Source organism: Sorex fumeus, unplaced genomic scaffold, assembly GCF_029834395.1.
Source record: "Sorex fumeus unplaced genomic scaffold, SorFum_2.1 ptg000165l, whole genome shotgun sequence".
Taxonomy (NCBI): Eukaryota; Metazoa; Chordata; class Mammalia; order Eulipotyphla; family Soricidae; genus Sorex; species Sorex fumeus.
This window is the reverse complement of record NW_026606222.1, coordinates 2,206,582-2,227,893: the sequence shown is the minus strand read 5'-3', so window position 1 is coordinate 2,227,893 and position 21,312 is coordinate 2,206,582. Positions and strand designations below refer to the sequence as shown.

Sequence of the window (21,312 nt, the reverse complement as noted above, 5' to 3'; positions counted from 1 at the left end):
GAGGGAGAGACAGAGATAGAAAAAGACAGGGAGAGACAGAGAGGGGGAAAGGAGGGAGAGAAAGAGAGGGAGAGAGGCGCCCGGCACCCTGTTCGGGTCCCACCTTCTCCCGCCCGTGGGAGCGACCCCTACGCCTTCGACAGCTCCATCTCCTCCTCTCTCCAGAACCCGAGAGAGGGTGGTCAGGACTCTGATGCAGAGCCCGTGGGAAATCATGCCTCAGTGACAAATAGATTTCATAGATCGGAGTCAAATTGTGCAATTATGATTTTTTTTCCAAACTATGGATCGGAGCCAAGCGCTGGGTGCGAATGGGCTGTGGCAGTGCAGCCGAGTCCCGAGGGGGGCAGCGTTTCCTCGTGGTCGGTCCCCACGGTCTCTGGCTCCACTCCCTGCCTGAGGTCCTGGCCCACGCCACCAACCTGCAGGCACGGAAGCTGAGACTCAGAGAGGGTCCGAACACTGCCAAAGATTACAAGTGCACAGCTCACACTCGAACCCAGGCTGCTGAATCTCAAGATTAGGTTTGACGCCGGGTCGATACGAGAACTCGACTGGGACCGTGGAGTGTCCAGATATTTTGTTCAGTCGGACTCTGGGTGTGTCCGCTGGGGTGATTTCAGGTGAGAGTGAGAACCTGTGAAATTGGTCAGGTGAGTTTGGCAGATTGCCTCGACTAATCAGCTGAAGGCCTGGACCAGAACGCGAAGAATCCCCTCCTGGGGGAAAGGGGATCCCTCTCATCTTGCTGCCCGGAGTTGGTCTTCACCCCCAGAACAGGAAGTGAGTGAAAGGCCAGCTCCTCTGTCAGGCAGCCCCCCCCAGGAAGCCCCTGTAACACCTCCCGACCCCAGGCAACAGTCCTTAGGGGATGAGTCCCCCAGCTTCCCACGCCTAAAGCCCAGGATAGTAACACTTGCAGGGCAGGAGGTGGAGTGGTTACTTTCTTACCACCAGCTCCCAGATTCGCTACAATTGTAATCGCTGTGAAACCCCCCTGGTTTCTTTTTTTTTTTTTTTTTTTTTTTTTTGCTTTTTGGGTCACACCTGGCGATGCACAGGGGTTACTCCTGGCTCTGCACTCAGGAGTTACTCCTGGCGGTGCTCAGGGGACCATATGGGATGCTGGGAATCGAACCTGGGTCGGCCGCGTGCAAGGCAAACGCCCTACCCGCTGTGCTCTCTCTCCAGCCCCAACCCCCCTGGTTTCTAAGCATAGGGTCTGGCCTACCTGATCTGAGAAAATCAAGCTCGGATGGGGTCTCTGCTGCATGTGGCCGTCTGGTTTCTGTTGGGCCTCGCACTCTGCCCTCTGGTATTCAGCCATGAGATGAGTCCCCCTGGCTGACCGCTGACCTGCTAAGTGCTCCCTCTGGTGCTCACTTGCACACGTGCCTCTTCCTCTTCCTCCAAGGAGCTCACATTTGCCGAGAATCCACACGGCCTCTGAGCGGAATCCCGGGACCCTGAAGAGAGGGTCGCCTTCCTCCCAGGTGCAGCGTGGCCGACCCTCCTCCCGGCCTGGCCATCTCCCCGGTCAGGAATCCAGAAAGAAGCCGGGCAGTTCACGGCATTTTCAAAATAGCTCAAGACAGGCACAGGACCCAATGTGGCCATGAGCAGAGGACTGGTGGCGGCAGAAGCGACAGCTGGCATGGGGTTGCGACAGAAGCGGTTTGAGAATAGAGACTGTGTTTCCCAAACAGCAGAATGATCGCTCTGGACAGGAAGTCCTGACTGCCCGTGAATTCCCACGATTGAACGTGGAGCACTGTGGCCTGAGCAGAAACCGAACCTGAAGATGAGGCCAATGCACGGCTAAGATGCACGGGACCGACACTGAGAAGTCACTGAATATGCCACAGGTCGTACCATTCAAGATCGTCAAGATTTCCGTTCACGTTTTCAAAATAGCGGCACTCCCAAACTGTTACCGGTGAAATGCAGTTCCTCCTTTCTCCCTACACACACACACACACACACACACACACACGAAGATGGATCCATGAGATGAAGACTTCCTCCTATTAACAGGGAGGGAAATGGAAAGAAAATGAGTCTGCCTCCAGCTTTTTCTCCTGGAAGGGACCAACAGGACGCCCACCATCGCCAGGCCACCAGACCCCACGCCAGACTGTTTCACTCAGGGCACCCCAGAGGAGGGCACGTGAGAGCCCTTCCCGCCCCAAGGGACCCAGCCCCGGCAGCCGAAAACCTCCACCACCCAATTGCCACCACACACAAGGCCGCTCCCCACACGCTCAGGCCAAGCCTCACCCACGAGTGAATGTATTCCTGGACATATAATAAGATACACCCTACCCATTCTATGGGCTGAAGCAATAGCACAGCGGGTAGGGCGTTTGCCTTGCACGCAGCCAACATGGTTGACCCGAGTTCGAGTCCTTCGCCCCTCTCGGAGAGCCCGGCAAGCTGCCGAGAGTATCTCGCCCTCATGGCAAAGCCTGGCAAGCTCCCCGTGACGTATTCGATATGACAAACACAGTAACAAGTCTCACAATGTTACTGGGTCCGCTCGAGCAAATCGATGAACAACGGAGGACAATGGCAGCGGCAGTGGACCCTTTCTACATAAGTACCACACCACCTTTGATAGGGATCAAATAGTAGGCAACCAATCATACAGGGAATAAATATATATATGCATATATATGTTTTTTCAGATATATATACGAAAACTCACATCACTCAACCTGTAACAACATGTTAGTGATATCCGAAAGAATGTCTTACTTAAAGACCTCTGGAAAATAGAACAATCTTCACACTGTTTCCTCTATGGATGCTGTTTTGTGTCATTTCCAGCGATTTTTCATAGCACAGCGGTAGGGCGTTTGCCTTGCACGCAGCCAACATGGCCGACCCGAGTTCGATTCCTCCTCCCCTCTCGGAGAGCCCGGCAAGCTACCGAGAGTATCTCGCCCGCACGGCAGAGCCTGGCAAGGTCCCCGTGACGTATTCGATATGCCAAACACAGTAACAACAGTAACAACAGACAATACAAAATACATTATTTTGGTTGTGCTTTGGGACAGGAACTGTGGCTTGGGATGGAAACATCCCCAATATGGTGGTGGGAAATTTGAATATTAAATGTAATCAAATATTGTAATCAATTATTGTGAACTACCTTATAAAATAAAAAAAATTAAAAAGAAAGAAAGAAAAAGAGAAACGACTGTGCCTCGGGCCAGCTGTTCTGCGTCACTTCCTCCCTCCAACAGGGCTCGGGAAACGGGCGCTGGGGTTCGGTCAAGAGCTCACGGGATCAGCCAGTCCATTCTCTAGACCCGGGGCCGGGTTGCCCGGCCCATGCAGAACCCAGCTGGCCTCAGCAAGCTGGCCGGCGCGGTCTCCTCTCCCGGGGCCTGAGCCAGGCTTGGGAGTCTGTGTGGGAGCTCAGGCCACCTGGAGGCAGGGAACGGGGAGGGGGCAGGCATGGACAGGTGGCCGGGTCCCCTGGGTGGGGATGGCACGGGCCGGTCTGTCCAATGAGCAGACGCGTGGACGGGCAGTGCGGGGCCAGCCCTTGGGCTCATTCCTCACGTGGTCCCACACTCGCCTCCTCCCTCTGGGACGAAGAAGCAGGATTGCCGCAGCGTCCTGCTTCCCGACACTGCCTGGTGACCACACGAATGCGTGTGACCTGCAGGGCTGAGAGCCCAGTGTCAGAGGGCAGGCGAATGGGTCCTATTGAGGGCTGCTGTGACAGCCTTTAGCAGGATGACATGTGCAGGGCCCCAGGGGAGCACGGGAGTCAACGGGACAGCAGCAAGCCCTGAGGACCAGCAGCTGGACAGCACGTGCAGAGGCAAGGGGCAGGCCCCGGGTGGGGGCACCAAGCTGGTGGCAGCTGCTGGACGCCGAGCGGAGGGTGCAGTGGGAGAGATGGTGCTCTGGGAGCGAACGCCACAGTAAGCACACACTCATGCGAGAAACACAAAATATACAAGTAAAAGAGGAGATCTGGAGTTGGATCTGCAGCCCCACAGGAGAGACAAAGGGGGCGTCTTGGTGGTAGGGAATGGACCCCAGCAGAGGGAGGGGTGTTGGGATGTCGCATGACTGAAACTGGACCAGAGCTTTGTGACCTTATCTAATAGCGATTCAATTTAAACAAAAAAGTTAAAAACCAAACAACTGGGTGGCGATTCCCCCATCTCTGTACCTCCCCCATCCATCACGTGGCTGAGTAGCTGTCCCCTGTCTTGGCTCAAAGGGCCAGAACACGACTGTTTAAACGTGGTGGCGTCAAGCCAGACAGGTGAGCCATGCCCCGGAGCTGATGCCGCCGGACAGGGAGCAGGCAGGTGTGGATGGAAGCCAGGCCAGAAGGAAGGGTCCCCCCGCACCCCGCACTGTGCAGTCCTGCCTCCACCCCCCCCCCCGACCCCAGGTTTCTCCTCTACTGTTGTGAGAGACTGCCTCCCACAGCTGGACACTGGGTCTAAGGTTTAGCACGTCCAGGTCATCAATCACTTCCTGGTCATCAATCCTGGTCCTGCTTCTCCAGGCCACCAGTTGGGCCCATTCATATCTCTCTCTCCCAAACCAACCACCAGCTGATCCGTGAATCCAAGATGACATCTCCTGCCTCTAAGCTGTGCCAGGCCCTGCTGGCTGGCCCTAGGATGGGCACATTCAGCTCCCAGCCCCCTCCCCGCGCGCCTGTCCGTCCCGTCCACATGCTCCTCTTTGCTTTCTCTTCAGGGAACAGAAGTGCGGCAGCAAAGCCCGTCTCTGCCACCAAATTCACACGCTTCCGCAGGACACTGTGCCCAAATGGGCACCCCTGCAGAAACCCACCCAAGCATCTTCTAGTGCTGGTGATGTTCATCCGGCCCTAGGCAAAGCTCAACAGCGCGTGGGCTTCACATGGGATCACCCGTCCCACATCCCCGGAAACCACCGTTCTCTCAAAGTCAGATAAGCAGCCACAGCCCGGCCCTTCCCCGAGGCCAGCGCAGGAGTGGGAGGGCTCCGTTCGGGGGAGGGGGGATCATGAGACGCCTACTAGAAATGACAGGTTGCCTGGCCAGGCTGGCATCCGGCCCATCTGACCCGCAGCCAAGGGAGAGAGAGCCGAGTGCCAGGAGAGACGCCCCATGCCGAGAAGTCACCGAACCGAGGCTCGGGACTGAGTTCTTGGGCTGAGCACCCCAGGGGGAGGGGGTGTGGGCAGCCTTCCTCGCCTGCGGCCCTGAGATGCTCTAACCAAGCAGCCGGTGATTGTGCTCGGTGTCCTTCCCGCTCGCCCACCATCCCCGGCCGACACCCCTCATCCCGCCTGGTCCCTGGAGGGCCTGAATCCAAAGTCTCGCTCGAATTTACAGCCGAGGCCCCAGAAAGTTGCCTCGGTCTCTCGGGCCTCTGATCTCGCCGCCAGAAATGTTTGTTGAGCATATGGTGATCCTACAGATAAATATTTGCCAAGAGTTATCGCCTTCGCCCAGGGAAGTTTTAACTCCGGTCAAGCTTAGAGAATTAACCGAGAAGCCTCTTTCATGGGCTTTTATCAGAGAAACCCACAGTGACTATTATGATTATCAAACAAAAATAGGCCAGCCAGAGCGAGGGCCGCGTCTCTTTCGGTCACTAAGCCGGGAACTCTTCCTACGGATAGTAGAGAGACAAAGGTTGTCATAGGTAACCGGGGTAACGTGGGTCCGAACCAAGCTCCCTCGGCCTAGTGGGTTCTCCTTCCACCCCCCTTCCGGGAGGGTAGCCTGTGTCCCTGCCCTGGCTCACCAAAGGAGCCTGATTTTCTGCCCTGAGCAGTGGCGGGACCAGGCCTCAGTGACAAGCCCGGTGCCTTCCACTCGGGCTGGGAGACACGGCTCGGCTGTGGGTTCGGGGGTTCCCAGCGCCAAAGTGGTCCCATACTACGGTGCCTCATTCGCCAGCAGTCAGACTTCTAGAGTGGTCCCGTCACATCCTGACTGCACCCCCTGCAAATGCCGTGATTCCGTCATCCCGCAAACGAGGTGGAAGAGCTCGGACAACGTGAAGGGCAGGGGCATGGGCGAATCCCGGGGAGCCCCAGGTGGGATCCCACAGAGTAACCCCAGGTACCACAACCAAGACGCAACATGCTGCTGTTATCTTCTGAAGGCAGCAGGAGGAGGGGTCGGGGGTCGGGGGAGGAGGAGGTCAGGGGCCGGGGAAGAGGGGGTCGGGGGTTGGGGCTGTCCGGCTGAGGAGGCAACACTGGCTGCACAGTCCTGCCCCCTGCCCATGAGGGCTTTGCACACGGGTTGCTGGGGGGACACGGCGCAGAGCCCTGGGGAATGGACCCGGGAGGGAGCACGGTCACCGCCCAGCTCCGGGCAGTGACCAGCCCAGCCTGCCCTCTCGCTCCTCGCAGAACTCTGGACTTTCTCCCACTGGCTACGGTCAGTCTCAGAAAGAGAGGCTGGGTCTGAAGAACACCCATGATTAGGCCAGACAGGGAGCACAGGAGAGAGAGCAGGAAAGGGAGCAGGAGTGCAGAGGAGAGAGCACAGAAGAGGGAGCACGGGGGAGGGAGCACAGGAGGAGCATAGGAGAGGGAGCACAGGAAAGGGAGCACAGGAGAGGGAGCACGGGAGAGGGAGCACAGGAGAAGGAACACAGGAGAGGGAGCACGGGGGAGGGAGCACGGGAGGCGCATAGGAGAGGGAGCACAGGAAAGGGAGCACAGGAGAGGGAGCACGGGAGAGGGAGCACAGGAGAAGGAACACAGGAGAGGGAGCACGGGGGAAGGAGCACAAGGAAAGGAGCACGGGGGAAGGAGCACAGGAGAAGGAACACTGGAGAGCACAGGAGAGAGAGCATGGGAGAGGGAGCACAGAAGAGGGAGCACGGGAGAGGGAGCACAGGAGAGGGAGCACGGGGGAGAGAGCACAGGGAAGGGAGCACGGGGGAAGGAGAACAGGAGAAGGAACACAGGAGAGAGAGAGCACAGGAGAGGGAGCACGGGAGAGGGAGCACAGGGGAGGGAGCACGGGAGAAGGAGCACGGGGTAAGGAGCACAAGAGAGGGAGCACGGGAGAGGGAGCACAGGAGAAGGAACACAGGAGAAGGAGCACAGGAGAGGGGAGGGAGCACAGGAGAGGGAGCACAGAAGAGGGAGCATGGGGGAAGGAGCACAAGGAAAGGAGCACGAGGGAAGGAGCACAGGAGAAGGAGCACTGGAGAGCACAGGAGAGAGAGCATGGGAGAGGGAGCACAGAAGAGGGAGCACGGGAGAGGGAGCACAGGAGAGGGAGCACGGGAGAGGGAGCACAGGAGAGGGAGCACGGGGGAGAGAGCACAGGGAAGGGAGCACGGGGGAAGGAGAACAGGAGAAGGAACACAGGAGAGAGGGAGCACAGGAGAGGGAGCACAGGAGAGGGAGCACAGGGGAGGGAGCACGGGAGAAGGAGCATAGGAGATGGAGCACAGGAAAGGGAGCACAGGAGAAGGAGCACGGGGTAAGGAGTACAAGAGAGGGAGCACGGGAGAGGGAGCACAGGAGAGGGGAGGGAGCACAGGAGAGGGAGCACGGGGGAAGGAGCACAAGGAAAGGAGTACGGGGGAAGGAGCACAGGAGAAGGAGCACTGGAGAGCACAGGAGAGAGAGCATGGGAGAGGGAGCACAGAAGAGGGAGCACGGGAGAGGGAGCACAGGAGAGGGAGCACGGGGGAGAGAGCACAGGGAAGGGAGCACGGGGGAGAGAGCACAGGGAAGGGAGCACGGGGGAAGGAGAACAGGAGAAGGAACACAGGAGAGAGAGAGCACAGGAGAGGGAGCACAGGAGAGGGAGCACAGGAGAGGGAGCACAGGGGAGGGAGCACGGGAGAAGGAGCATAGGAGATGGAGCACAGGAAAGGGAGCACAGGAGAAGGAGCACGGGGTAAGGAGTACAAGAGAGGGAGCACGGGAGAGGGAGCACAGGAGAGGGGAGGGAGCACAGGAGAGGGAGCACGGGGGAAGGAGCACAAGGAAAGGAGTACGGGGGAAGGAGCACAGGAGAAGGAGCACTGGAGAGCACAGGAGAGAGAGCATGGGAGAGGGAGCACAGAAGAGGGAGCACGGGAGAGGGAGCACAGGAGAGGGAGCACGGGGGAGAGAGCACAGGGAAGGGAGCACGGGGGAAGGAGAACAGGAGAAGGAACACAGGAGAGAGAGAGCACCGGAGAGGGAGCACAGGAGAGGGAGCACAGAGGAGGAAGCACAGGGCAGGGCACAAGGCTGCACTCCTTCCTGCATGCAGCCCTCTCTGGTTTGACCCCAGCCCTGCACAGGGTTCCCGGCGCCCTCAGGAGGCACCCTGAGCACTGTGGGTGGGTCCGGCTTCACTCTGGGCCCCCTCCGTGAGCATCACGGGGCCCTCGCAGTAGAGGGTGTGACCCAGGGACCGTCGCGAGGGCGACTGCTGAAGGGTCAATGCTGACCCCAGCCGCAGGGGCCAGTATTTCTCAGTCCTGCCCACCCTCAGGGGTTCAGTGGCCTGCCCAAGGCTTTTCTCTGGAAGATTCCTTGGGGAAAAGGGTGCTTGGGGGCCCGCCTGGAGGACTCTGAGCTTGCCCCGGGGCTCTGCCTCCAGTGATCACTCCTGGCCAGCTGTTCGCAAGAAGGGTCCGGGCCCTGAACTCCCCAAGATCCCAGCACTGGGCCCAAGGTAGGGCAGCCTGAGTCCACAGCCCCCAATTCCCACCCACCCACAGAAACCCGGGGACCCCCCAGGCCAGAGCTGCCCCGTCCCAGCCCCTGCAAAGCTGGGTCACACGTCACCTTCCCGGGCCGGGAGTCGGCCGTGAGCAGGTTTGCGCTGGAGGTGGAGCAGATGTTTAATAACTTTGCAGGAGCGAGGGGGCCGTTACGTAACACAGCTGAGCTATTTCGGAACGTTGGAAAATGCTGACTGCTCATTTCCAAGGGCCTGCTGGAAAACCAGGAAGATTCAAGGGAGAGAATTCCTCCCCGCTCCCCGCCCCGCCCCCAGCCCGCTTCCCAGCGCCGGTGGTTTCTGAAGTTTCAGGTACGGAAACGGTCGGTCGCATCCTCCACATGTTCTACCACCAAACCCTGCCTGGCAGCCCGAAGGCACCAGGTCATGGGGAGGCTGCTGGGGGTCCCACCTGAGGTCTCAGGGGCCACCGTGGACACAGGCGGAGCCGGCCCCAGGAGGACACGTGCCACTCGTCCAAGCTCCTTTCCAGACTGAGCCGGGACTCAGCCCCGGACTCTCCCAAGCTATGCGGCTTCCCTGGCCCAAAGCGGGGCTCCTGGGGGTCCCGGGAGAGCTCTCTGCTCGCAGGGTACAGGACCGTCTCAAACCTGGCTGGAAATGCAGCTACTGCAAGGCCGGCATGCCAGCCCCTACAATCTGACAGCCCCACTCAGAGCTGCGGGCATCTCTGCGCTGTGCCCTCTGGGCCCGGGCTGAAGGTGTGCCTGGGACTGGCGGACGCCCTGCCTCAGTGAGGGGCACCCGCCTGCCGCTGCCCGATGGCCGGACCATCCTCAAATACAGACAGTGGCCGTCGGGAAATGCTTGTCTACGGAGGGCGCCAAGGAACACTCTGGAGGCGACTGTCCGGAGGCGACTGCCCTAGTTTGCTGGCTTTAAGGAGAGAGAATCTCTGTTTACGTCATCACACACGTACAAACCCACATGATCTTACACAGGTATATGTACGCCCTCATATATATATATATATATATATATATATATATACACAGGTTCACACACATACTCATGTATACACACAGATTCAAACGCACTTACATATACACACATTCACAAACATGCTCTCACACACTCAAACATACATTCATACACACACTCTTACAGGTACACTACACACCTTCACACACATACTCTCACACTCAAACGTATTTATACACACTCACATTGAGACACACAGACTCACACACTCAAACACATTCACACACACTCCTACATATATACACACATTCACACACACTCTTACATGTATACACACATTCACATACTTAAACACATGCGTTCACACACACTCTTACATATATACACATACATTGACACACATATGCAAACATTCACACACACTCACAAACATTCGCACACACTCTTACATATAAAGGTAAAAAGGTAAAGGCCCTCCCGTTGATCGTCGATTTGCTCGAGCGGGCCCAGTAATGTCTCCATTGGAGACTTTGTTGTTACTGTGTCTGGCATATCGAATACTCTCGGTAGCTTGCCGGGCTCTCCGAGAGGGGCGGAGGAATCAAACTCGGGTCGGCCATGTTGGCCGCTTGTAAGGCGAATGCCCTACCCGCTGTGCTATCGCTCCTACATTCACATTCACACAATACTCACACGCAAACACATTCACATACATTCTTATGCCCACTCGTAACATACATATCCAACACACTTAAACATTCTCACATCTATTCTTACACATTCACACATGCTCTTACACACATTTAGACACTCATACCCACACTCAAATATTCTCACAATCACGCTTACACACATTGGCACACATATTCATATACCCACATACACTTACACACTCACACACACTCATACACACACACAGCAGCCCTCCTGCCCTACCTGTGTGAACCCTGCAAAGCCTGACACCTTCCCCAGACACTTCCGAGTGATGTTTCCTCTGCTGATAGTGGTCAGCCCGGTTTTCGGATGGTAACTTCCTGTCGGTCTAAACCACCTGGCCAGTCCCCACCAGGCCCGATGCAGGTCCCTAGTGCCAGGTCCAGCACCTGGGGCCCCAAGGCCACTGCTCCGCCACACCCAGCCCCTGACCCACAGTCCCCGCCTCACCCAGGAACCCCACTCAAGAACCAGCTTCTTGGAATCCCCGAGAGCCACAGAATCAAGCATCGAGTGAGGGCGGGGGCAGGGGGTCCACCCTGGATCTGAACTGGCCCTGCTGGCCCTTCCTGCTGCGGTTGGGGGCCAGACACGTGACCACAGGCAGGGTGCTGCATCCGTTGGAGTTCAGTTCCCAGCCCTGCGCAGGCCTCTGAGCCCCACCAGGCGGGGGTCCCTGAGCGCACAGCCAGAAGTAAGGCCTGAGCACTGACAGGGGTCGCCCCCAAACAACAACAACAACAAAATGCACGTCCTCCATGACCCCTAAATTCCCTTCACCTCCACCCTAGAGAAACACTTATACAAACCCATGGGGGTGGGGGGCAGCTCTGCATTTCAGAGGAACGGTCGGAATTTTGATCCTAAACCCGACAAAGCGGGGGCGGCCCGGCCCTTTCTGAGAAATGCACAGGGTGCGCCCATCACCCAGGCCGTGAGCGGTCATAGCTATCACCGTCTGACAGGTAACCGCACCTGCACCTGTACATCTACCCAGATAGCACATACGTGTACCCCACCCAGATAACACGCTGGAAAGACGGGAAGGCGAGTGGGCAGGCGGGATACAGAGGCCACGCCAGGTGACAACAGGCCTACACTGTTCAATAGAGACAAGCAAGAGGCAGGGCTGGGGTGACAGCACAGCGGGGAGGGCACTTGCCCTGCACGCGACTGACTCCGGTTCCATCCCCGGCACCTCAGAGGGTCCCCAAGTACCACCAGGAAGGGATGGGTGCTCGATCATTGTATAACCGAAACCCAAGCACGAAAGTTTGTAAGTCTACAACTGTACCTCATGGTGTTTCACTAACAAAAATTTTAAAAAAAAAGTATCACCAGGAATGATTCCTGTGCCCAGACCAGGAGTCAGCCCTGAGCACCGCGAGGTGTGGACAACTCCCGAGGGCGGGGGAGGGGAGGGACACTCACTGGTGCAGTGTGTGCTGAGGGGCTTCTGGCTTGTCTGACTGCCCATAGCAGCTGGCCTTGGCCTCTGGGATGTAGGAGAACTTCTCCAGCATGGACGCGGCGGCCGTGGTGAGGATGCCCAGGCCATCCCGGACCCGGGCCTCCAGGCTGTAGTCCCAGTCGTCATAGGACACGGAGATGAGGCCTGAGGGGAACTCCTTGGGGATGAGCTCCGTGTTGCCCGACACCAGGCTGGGCACGATCCAAAAAAAGTCGTAGCCTGTGAGGCCGAGCGCCCGCGCCTCGCTCAGGATGGCCACGGCCTCGTCCTTGGAACAGTAGAGCAGGATTACTGACGAGTGAATCTTCTTCAGCTGCACCTGCGTCTTGGCATCCTCGAAGGATGTGTCCAGGGTGATGACGTTCTGCACGTCCCAGCCCACGAAGCTGTTGTCCACCGTGGTCTTGACGAAGCTGATGAACTCCCGGTAGCCGGGGAAGATGGTGGTGACCAGCGAGAAGGTGTGCCAGTCGTAGTCCTGCATGATCTTCAGCATGACTGTGGCCTGCTGCTGGATGGACGCACCGAACTGAAAGAAGGTGGATGTTGGGTCCTGCGGGCAGGGACAGAGAGAAAGAGAGAGAGAGAGAGAAAGAGAAACACAGGGAGTGAGGAGTGAGGCAGGGGTGGCCCAGAGACACCTCCCCACAGGCACCCACCCACCCATCGGCTCTCTCTCAGCCTTCCTGGGCACCCATGTGTGTGCCTGACCCTGAGACAGACGTTGCCCCGTCCCCTCTGGGACAGAAGGCCACAACCCCGGAGAGGGAAGGGCCACCGTCCACTCTTATACCCCCTCCTTCAGGCTGCCGCTGCCGCCACACCCACCAAACTCTCTCTGTGTCCCGAGGATGTGCACAGCTGAGAATGAACCCGGACTCGTGTCTTTCCGTGGACCCACTGGGGCAGGCAAAAGGGAGGACACGCCGGCCGCCTGGCCCCGCCACGTCTGAATCCCTCACTTGGTCAACACGCTCCCAGGCCGACCTTGGCCGATGGGTGAACTCTGGGTGCCCACGGGTGCCCTGGAGCACCATTAACATGGCAGGCACACACGGACCCGACAGAAAATCTTTCTGGCTCCCCTCCCCGTTTCGTGGATCCTCAGCTGGGACCCGTGGGGGGTGGGAGGGCAAACATGATGCAGGCTTGTGTTGGTCCGGCAGTGGGCAGAGGGCAGTGGGCACCTGCTTCCACAACAGAGAGGGATCGAGGGCTGTGGCCCCCACAGCAGGGGCGGGGTCCTAGTCCCAGCAGCCCCTGGGGGACAACTCGAGGACTCCTGGAATGGGAGATCAATGCGTTAGGGCTCAGGGAGGAAGAGAAAATGAGATGAAGCTAAGAGATTGGCAGCAACTGCCACCGTGTATGGCCTCGGGGGGCATGTTCAGACACTCAGATTCGATTCCGAGCACACAAGGAGCGGCTGGATGCGGGCCAGGGGGAGACTGACACCGCAACAGGCCACAGAGGCCCCCCCCTACCCCTGCCCTGACAGTTCCCTCCCCGCCCCCCCAGTCTAAGGTGCCACCTGGTTTTTCCATCCTCTGGACAAACGCTTTGCAAACGCCCCTCCCTGTAAGGGGCCCCCGTGTTCCTATAAAGCGGGGACTCTGGGGGGTTCAGGGATGAGGGTCTCGGCGGCCACTCTGTGCGGAGGCGCTGCCCCGTGTCCGGCTCGCACTGAGCCCGCCCTGCCCGGGAGGGAGCCGCGGGGAACAGATGCTCCGACCGTGCGGTGTCAGAACGCACCAAATGCCAACTCAACAGAAGGTGCGCCTGGGCGTCGCAGCAAAACAGGATCTGACGCACGCCGACGCGCCCCACCCCCGCAGCCAGCGGGCCGGGCCCTCGGGGGTCGCGGATGGGATGGGCTGCAGGGGGACTTGGCCCAGCAGACTGCCTTGAGCGCTGCTTCCCGAGGGGCACGGGGTTGCGGCAGGGGGGGCGCCCTCGGGGAGAGGGTGCTCGCCCATGTGTGTGTGAACACACGTGTAAACACACGTCTGCCACATGGAGGGGGCGTGGGGCCGTTCTGGCTCAGAGAAGGGTACTTGGCAGCGGGGCCTGTCACCCCTGGCGATCAGACCTCATTTGCCCTCATTTAAAATCCTGGGCTCTTGGGGTCCTTTTGGTTGGGGACCCCCCAGCTGACTCAGAGCACTGCGCTCGGGAATCACTCCTGGTCGGGATCAGGGGACGCTGTGGGATACGGGGATCAAACCCAGGGCAACTTGCAAGGCAAGAGCCCTTGCCCTCTGCACTATTGCTCTCTGGTCCTTAAAATCCTGATTTTCTCTGAATGAGTCAAAATTCTCTCTGTCTGTCTGTCTGTCTGTCTCTCTCTCTCTCTCTCTCACGCACACAGACACACACACACACACCAGTGCTCCCCTAAAATCATGGGTTTGGGTGCAGCCGTGTGGCCTGAAGCAGAGAGGAGGGGGGAAAGAAGAAGAGGAGGAGGAGAGGAGGAGGAGGAGGAGGAGGAGGAGGAGGAGGAGAGGAGGAGGAGGAGAAGGAGAAGAAGAAGAAGAAGAAGAAGAAGAAGAAGAAGAAGAAGAAGAAGAAGAAGAAGAAGAAGAAGAAGAAGAAGAGGAAGAAGAAGAGGAAGAAGAAGAGGAAGAAGAAGAGGAAGAAGAAGAAGCCGCCGCCACTGGGTTGCTTCCAACATTATAGTTCTATGAATTTTACCTAATTAAATCAATTAAAGTGGGTAACAGATTTAAAAGACTTTGGATAATTCTCTTTTTCCCTACAGTAGCTTTGGAGAAATTCAATATTCTTGGATTGATGAATCGTTTTAAATCACGCCTCAACAAGGCTGCGAAGAGCCCAAGGGCAGAGATCGCTCCTGTCCTCAATTCCCCGTCCCCAAAACTTGGCACCTTCCCCATCGTCGGTAAGTGGAGGACGCGGGTGTGAGTGAGTGAGTTGAATGAAGCCCACGGAAACGACCTTGGCAAAACCATTAACAAAACTGTTCAAGGGGAGAATGGCACCTCGGAGAGCACATTCCCGGAGGCTCTTGAATGTTTCGTGCCTCAAACAAAAACCCTCACCCTCACCGTCCCCATGGCAACGAAAAGGGGCCATGTTCCCACCCAATGTCATAAAAGGATTTGAGGGCCGGAGAGATAGTCCAGTGGGCAGGGTGCTGGCCATGCAGGTGGCGCAGCCCACCAGGTTTGAGCCCCTCCCCACATGCCTGGGCCCTGCCAGGAGAGATCCCAGAGTGCGGGACCAGGAGTGATCCTGGGGCACTGTCAGGTGGGCCCCAGCAAACCAATCACATCAGCATATTATATACATTATACATATTATGTATATATATCTACATCTTTGAGCGGGTCCTTTTCTGATCAGGAGAGGATTGCAGGTGTGTCAGCGTGAGCTTCTGCAACTGTCCACAGAACCCCATGACACACCCGAAAAGGTATCACCCTCAAGACCCCAGCAGAAGAGCAGAGAGGGGAGAGCCTCGGGGCCGTTCTACACAGGTGGCCTGGTCCTAGCTGCATGGGGGGGGCCCCGTGCAAGTCACACAGAGACAGGGTTATTTACTCTGACACATGCCACAGGTTGGGTGTGGGGGTGACTCCTGACATTGCCCACCCAGGGGACTTTGTCACCTCCACAATGGGACCCAGGCACTCCGGCCGTCGGACTTTCCTGGGGGTGAGGATGGAAGAAAGTCCATGTGCGGTCCAGCCACGGGGGTCCCATCTCTGCTCTCAGCGTCAGTACCCCCCATCCTCCTGACACAGGCAGCCCTGAGGCCTGGATCCGAGGTCCATTCTCAAGGCCACGGTGGAGCCTGGCAGGCAGCAAAGCCAGCCTCCCCTGGTCCTCAGCAGGTCGCTCCAGAATCCCAGCTCTGTCTCCACACCCATCCCTCCCCTCTGCACACCACCCAGCCCCTTGGGGCCCAGGAGGCTGTGGGAGGAGGCATGGGTTGGGGAAGACCCCCACTCCCCAGTACCGTGTCTAGTGACCCTCATACGATATGTCCCCACCATGGTCGCTGCTGCCCCTCAGAGGTAGGACCTGCAGAAAGGGAACTGCCCCCCGGGACAATGAGAAACCCGCACCCAGCCCCGGGGCTTCCCAAGGATGTTCTGTGGCCTGGTAGAAGGGACAGGGGTGGGTGGGTATGGCCAGACCCCCAGGAAGTGGCATCCGAGATGCCCACTTGGTGCTTTCTCCCTCGCTCTTGCACTTCCAACCGGGGAGATGAGTGGGCTGCTCCCGTCCTGCCTCCCCCCCCACCGGGCCCTCTGTCTGTCCTTTCCACACACGCCAGATCCATCTCTGACCCCCCCCCCCCCCGGCACCAGCCCCCACAGCAGTGAACAGATTTCAGACACCCACTTGGCTTCTGAAGCAAGAGCCGTTCCCGGCCGAGCCCCGCCCTGTACAGAACAAACCGTTTCCAGCACCAGAGCAAAGGAGAGGCCGGGGCTGGGGGGATTTCTGGGGTCTCTGCCCCTCCCCGCCCCCCGCCCGTCAGCTACCACCTCTTTAGTACATGTGGGGTCCCGATCTCGGTCCCTAATGTGCCACCACGGTTGGTGACTTGATGAGCACCAAGGCCTGAGGCTGCGAGTCCGACGCTGACCTTCATTTCAGTTTCTCGGGCACACGGGCTATAAAGGGCGCCCACACCCATTATGTCTTTGAACCCCACGGCCCCAGAGATGGGTCACTGGAACAGTTAAGAGCCTCTGTGGATGGTGTTTCTCATAAAGACAGAGGAAGTGAGGTGAAGTGGTTGCCCTAAAATCCACCAGGCCCCCCTGCGGACAGCAGCTCAGTTATTACAGGATGACACCTCTGTTCCGATGCCCCCACCCCCAACCACCCCGTGGGTTCCCATTTCTGGCCGCACAGGAGAATCATGTGGAGAGTTATTGCAAAATTAAAAAAAAAAACACTGATCATGGTGCCCGTGTGCCGTCCCCAAGGAAGCTGAATTTCCCCACAATGGATACGTGAACTCGAAAGCGAATGGACTTGCTTTCCTCTGTCTCACCTCAACAGCAGGACTAGTATCCTTCAATTTGGTGTCTTCAAAACCCAGCACAGTGTCTGCCACCCAATACATATCTGGTGAGAAAATTAATGAGCAGGAAACTCATCCCCCTGGAAGCCTGAAGAAGTGTGGGGGGGGGGGGGAGGGGGGGCGGTACCAAGCCCACAGCCCTTCCGAATGCTAATTTTCCTTCTGTCTCATGGTGGGCGCCAGCAACAAAGAGAAGGTGGCCCAGAAAAGATCTAGGGATACCCCCTTTGGAATCTGCTTTCCTTCTGGAAGACATTCCTGGTGAATCCCGGCATGCTGTCTGCCCCTCTCCTGCGAGTCTGAGCGTGTTTCATTTTCCGTGGATGAGAAAGAACAGTGGAGATATCAATCTTGGGAAGTCTGATTCGGAAAATGTTCTCCTAGGGAATACACCAAATCTGTTCCACTAAGGAGCCTCCACCTCCTCACCATCCGGGCTTCTCCCCATCATCTCCATGTCTGTCCACCACCATCACCATCACCTGCCACCATCCTCCTCCTCCTCCTCCTCCTCCTCCTCCTCCTCCTCCTCCTCCTCCTCCTCCTCTACCATCATCATCACCCATACCACCACCACCAGTCACCTTCTTCTGCCACCCCCATAACCACCGTCCATCATCTTCATCCTCCACCATCACCGTCATCATCGTCCACCACCATCATCCTTGGGGATCCTCCTCCTCCATCCTCTTCATCTACCACCCTCCTCCTCCACCATCATCACTCATTACCACTGACACCACCATCCACCATTGTTGTTCTCTGCCACCCTCTTCCTCTGCTTCCTCCACAGTCATCTCCATCATAACATTCTTCATTATCATCCTCCTTATCTTCTCTTCCATGGCCTTCATGTCATTATCCACCACCGCCATGTATCCACCACCACCGCGACCAATCACTGTCCACCATCACCACCACCAACCACCATCCAACACCACCACCAACCACTATCCAACACCACCAACAACCACTGTCCAACACCACCAACAACCACTGTCCAACACCACCAACCACCACTGTCCAACACCACCAACCACCACTGTCCAACACCACCAACAACCACTGTCCACCATCATCACCAACAACCACTGTCTAATACCACCAACAACAACCACTGTCCACCATCACCACCACCAACCACTATCCAACACCACCAACAACCACTGTCCAACACCACCAACAATGACTGTCCACCATCACCAACAACCACTGTCCAATACCACCAACATCAACCACCATCCACCATCATCACCAACAAGCACTGTCCACCACCACCATCACCAACCACTGTCCACCATCACCATTCACCATCAACTCTGGTCGTCACTATCCTCACATTTCTCCACCTCCTGCTCCTCTTCCTCTTCACTGTCATTGAGACCATCATCACAACCAGCATTTATTGGACACACCAGCATGTGGTGCAGTGTAGCATGTCTTACTCTGACCCCTGTTAAGATTTAAGAACTCAGACTCAGAGAATGTAACTTGCCAGGCTAGGTATGCAGGACCATAACATTTGTACCCGGAATTTGTTTGATAAGCGACTGGGAAAGACTGCTATGAAGAACAGGAAACTCTGTGTGTGTGTGTGTGTGTGTGTGTGTGTGCTAAATAACAATTACTCAATCTCTTTTGAAACACTCAACCAGGAAAGCAAATCTCTCAGAAGTCGGAAGCTTCCACGAATGCCCTCCGGTGGACCGGAAACTCATTTTTGAGAAGAAAGAAGCTGAAAAGAGGAGCTAGTCCTCGGGTACCATTTCCCCACAGCACTTGTGCTTTGGGTGGGTGGGAGACATCCACCAAATCCCACTCCCTCAGCACGCACTGGCCAGCCTGTCTTCCGATGTGTGTGCCCGTCCTCCCTTGGCACCCTCTGGAGAGGAGGCGAGAGATCCTCTGTGTTCACTCTTGCAGCAAACCACCACTCAGGCTCAGAGGTGTCCAGCATGCCTGGAGGGTCCCCTGGCTTCCCATCTTTCTCCTTTTCCCATTTTTTTTCAGCCCCTTGGCTGTGCCTTCTCAAAGGATCCCAGGCCTGATGTCGGCCCTCTCCCCTGCCCCTCCCGCTGCCCTGCACACTGCCCCTGGGTTCCATGGTTTGGGTAAAAGGTTCCCCTGGGTTTGGCCCTTCCAGCAGCTCCCACCACCTTCAGGATAAGGCAGGAACACACGACGTCCGCACCATCCCCAACTCCAGTGACTGGAGGTCAGCGACTGAATTCCCAGAAGAGGTTGGCGCTCTATAAACAGGGGACTAGCTGAACCCCTGAGTCAGCGATCAAATCAAGCCGCGCGCGCGCGTGTGTGTGTGTATGTGTGTGTGTGTGTGTGTATAAGGAAAACCAAAGAAAATGTTTCCCTTTACCCTTGTCCATCATTCCTCAAAAGCACTCCTGTACGTCACCCACGGACAGAATGCCACCCTGAGAACCTCCCTCATCAGACCCTGTGAGATGGACAGTCTGTCCCCTCCCCACACTCTTTTGCTTCTCTTGGCAGCAAATCTGCCTGTGTCCTTTTCAAAGAAGGCACCGCTACCTTCCCCTGCTCTCCGCACATCAGAAGCTTGAATCTGTGTGTGTGTTGGGGAGGGGGACACTTGGGTTCCAGCCACGGTCTCTTCCACGGGGCTCACACACTCCAACTCAGAGACTAGAGAGCACCGGGATGAATCCAAGAATGAGCTACACCCACCGTGAGGGCCAGTAATTTGAACGAGGGTATCTATTGGCTCAGAACCTGTTTCTGATCTTAGCACTCGGCCTCCTGAAGTTCATCCAGGCACATGTTTAAAAAAAAATCTCCAGAACCATCTTCAATCAACTGCTCCTCACCGTACCCCCAGTTGCCAACTGACCCCCTCCCCCGAGTAAACCATCCCCCTAGAATGACACCCTTGTTCCTGCCAGAAGGAGCTAGATTTCTTGGTATCCCCTTTTATATAACCCAAGCCACTGATATATAAGGTTTGCTTGGATCAAATGGCAACTGGCTGAGGATAGTGACATTCCCAGAATCAAAGATGACCCTGTCCCCAGCGCGGAGGGCAGGGCTCAGGGGCCCCCTGGACAGGAAGCCCCCAGGCTGCAGGCCTGCTTCCTGCCATCCAGCCCTACAGACAACAGGCCGGGCCCAGCACACGGGTCCCACTGGTCCCTGCCTTCTCCCCTTTTTCCACCCAAGACAACTTAAAATCCTCCTTAGTCTCTTCCAGGGTGGGGCTCACCAGAGGTCTCCTGGGAGTGCACCCTAATAAACTTCTATTTCATCCTTACTTTGGACAAACTGGCAGGCTACCTAATGTAACCTGCCCACACGGCAGAGTCTGGCAAACTCCCCGTGGCGTACCCAATATGCCAAATACCAGTAACAATGAAGGGTCTCATTCTCCTAACCCTGAAAGAGTCTTGAATATGGCACATTTTTAAAAATCTCAGGGCTAGGATGAAGGAGACGTTACTGGGGCCTGCTCGAGGCAATTGACGAACAACAGGATGGTCGTGATTGTGATCATGATTTCTGAAAGGAAAAAAAATGGCTAGCGAAAGAGGGACACAGGATAAAGGGAAACTCCTACTCCAGAGAAAGGCAAAATAGAATCGCTCTGAGCCCTTCTTGGCCTTAACTTTCCCGGGCCTCTTGTCCGGTCACTGCCAACCACACGGGCCTCAAAAAGTTGCGTTTCAAAGGTTCAGACAAGATGAAAGACTTACACATTCATCTCTTGCCATCAGAGCTGAGGGCTCCCCCACCCCCCAATCCATGCCAGCCCTACCCCTGAAGGTGCCAATTTCGAGCATCTGGGCTGGCCTCCGGCTCCCTCCGGCTTCCTGGGTGGGGCCAGCATGTGACTTCTTGGAGGATACTCGTGGAGGCCTCCAGGACCCAAGCTCCAGCTCACGGCGGAAGAGAGGGGATCTTTCCCGTGCATTCAGACCTCTCAGCCCCACACTGACCCCGCTCAATCAGAAGTGTCCATCAAGGACCCCCAGAATATGGGATCTCCCCCAATACGCAGCTCATCACGTCCGACCTGCTGAGGCCAAGTTCAACCTCCCTGGTTTCCCGGACAGGGAAATTCAGTCTCTGGGGGCTTGGCGGACTCTTCCCAAGTCAGGTAAATTCAGCATGAGCAAGACGGGGAGGGTATCCTGTCCCCTAGTTCAAGGCTTTGGCTGTGTCTCCTCCTGGCAGGGTGTGAAGTGTTGGCTACCAAGGGAACCCACAGGGAACGAGGGGTGGGGGCTCCAGTGATGGTCTGCTGGGCAGGTGCGGGAAGTTCCATCTAAACCTCCAGCTCCTCCATCTGGGCCACGGGATTGGGGACACAGCCATGAGCTGCACAGGTGACGCCGAGAAGGCACTTGGGCCCTACAAGGGTCTAGCTGGCAAGGCGCCAATCA

General features: G+C 57.1%; 1 protein-coding gene across 1 annotated transcript in view; it reads right to left on the bottom strand.

Annotated features, from left to right (window-relative positions):
* The window catches only part of GRIN2A (glutamate ionotropic receptor NMDA type subunit 2A), a 291,832-nt gene that overhangs the window by 130,966 nt on the left and 139,554 nt on the right, over positions 1-21,312 (bottom strand). The window contains exon 4 of the mRNA XM_056107403.1: positions 11,799-12,391. Within this exon, the coding sequence (XP_055963378.1) occupies positions 11,799-12,391 (593 nt within the window). The remainder of the gene's footprint in view (positions 1-11,798; positions 12,392-21,312) is intronic.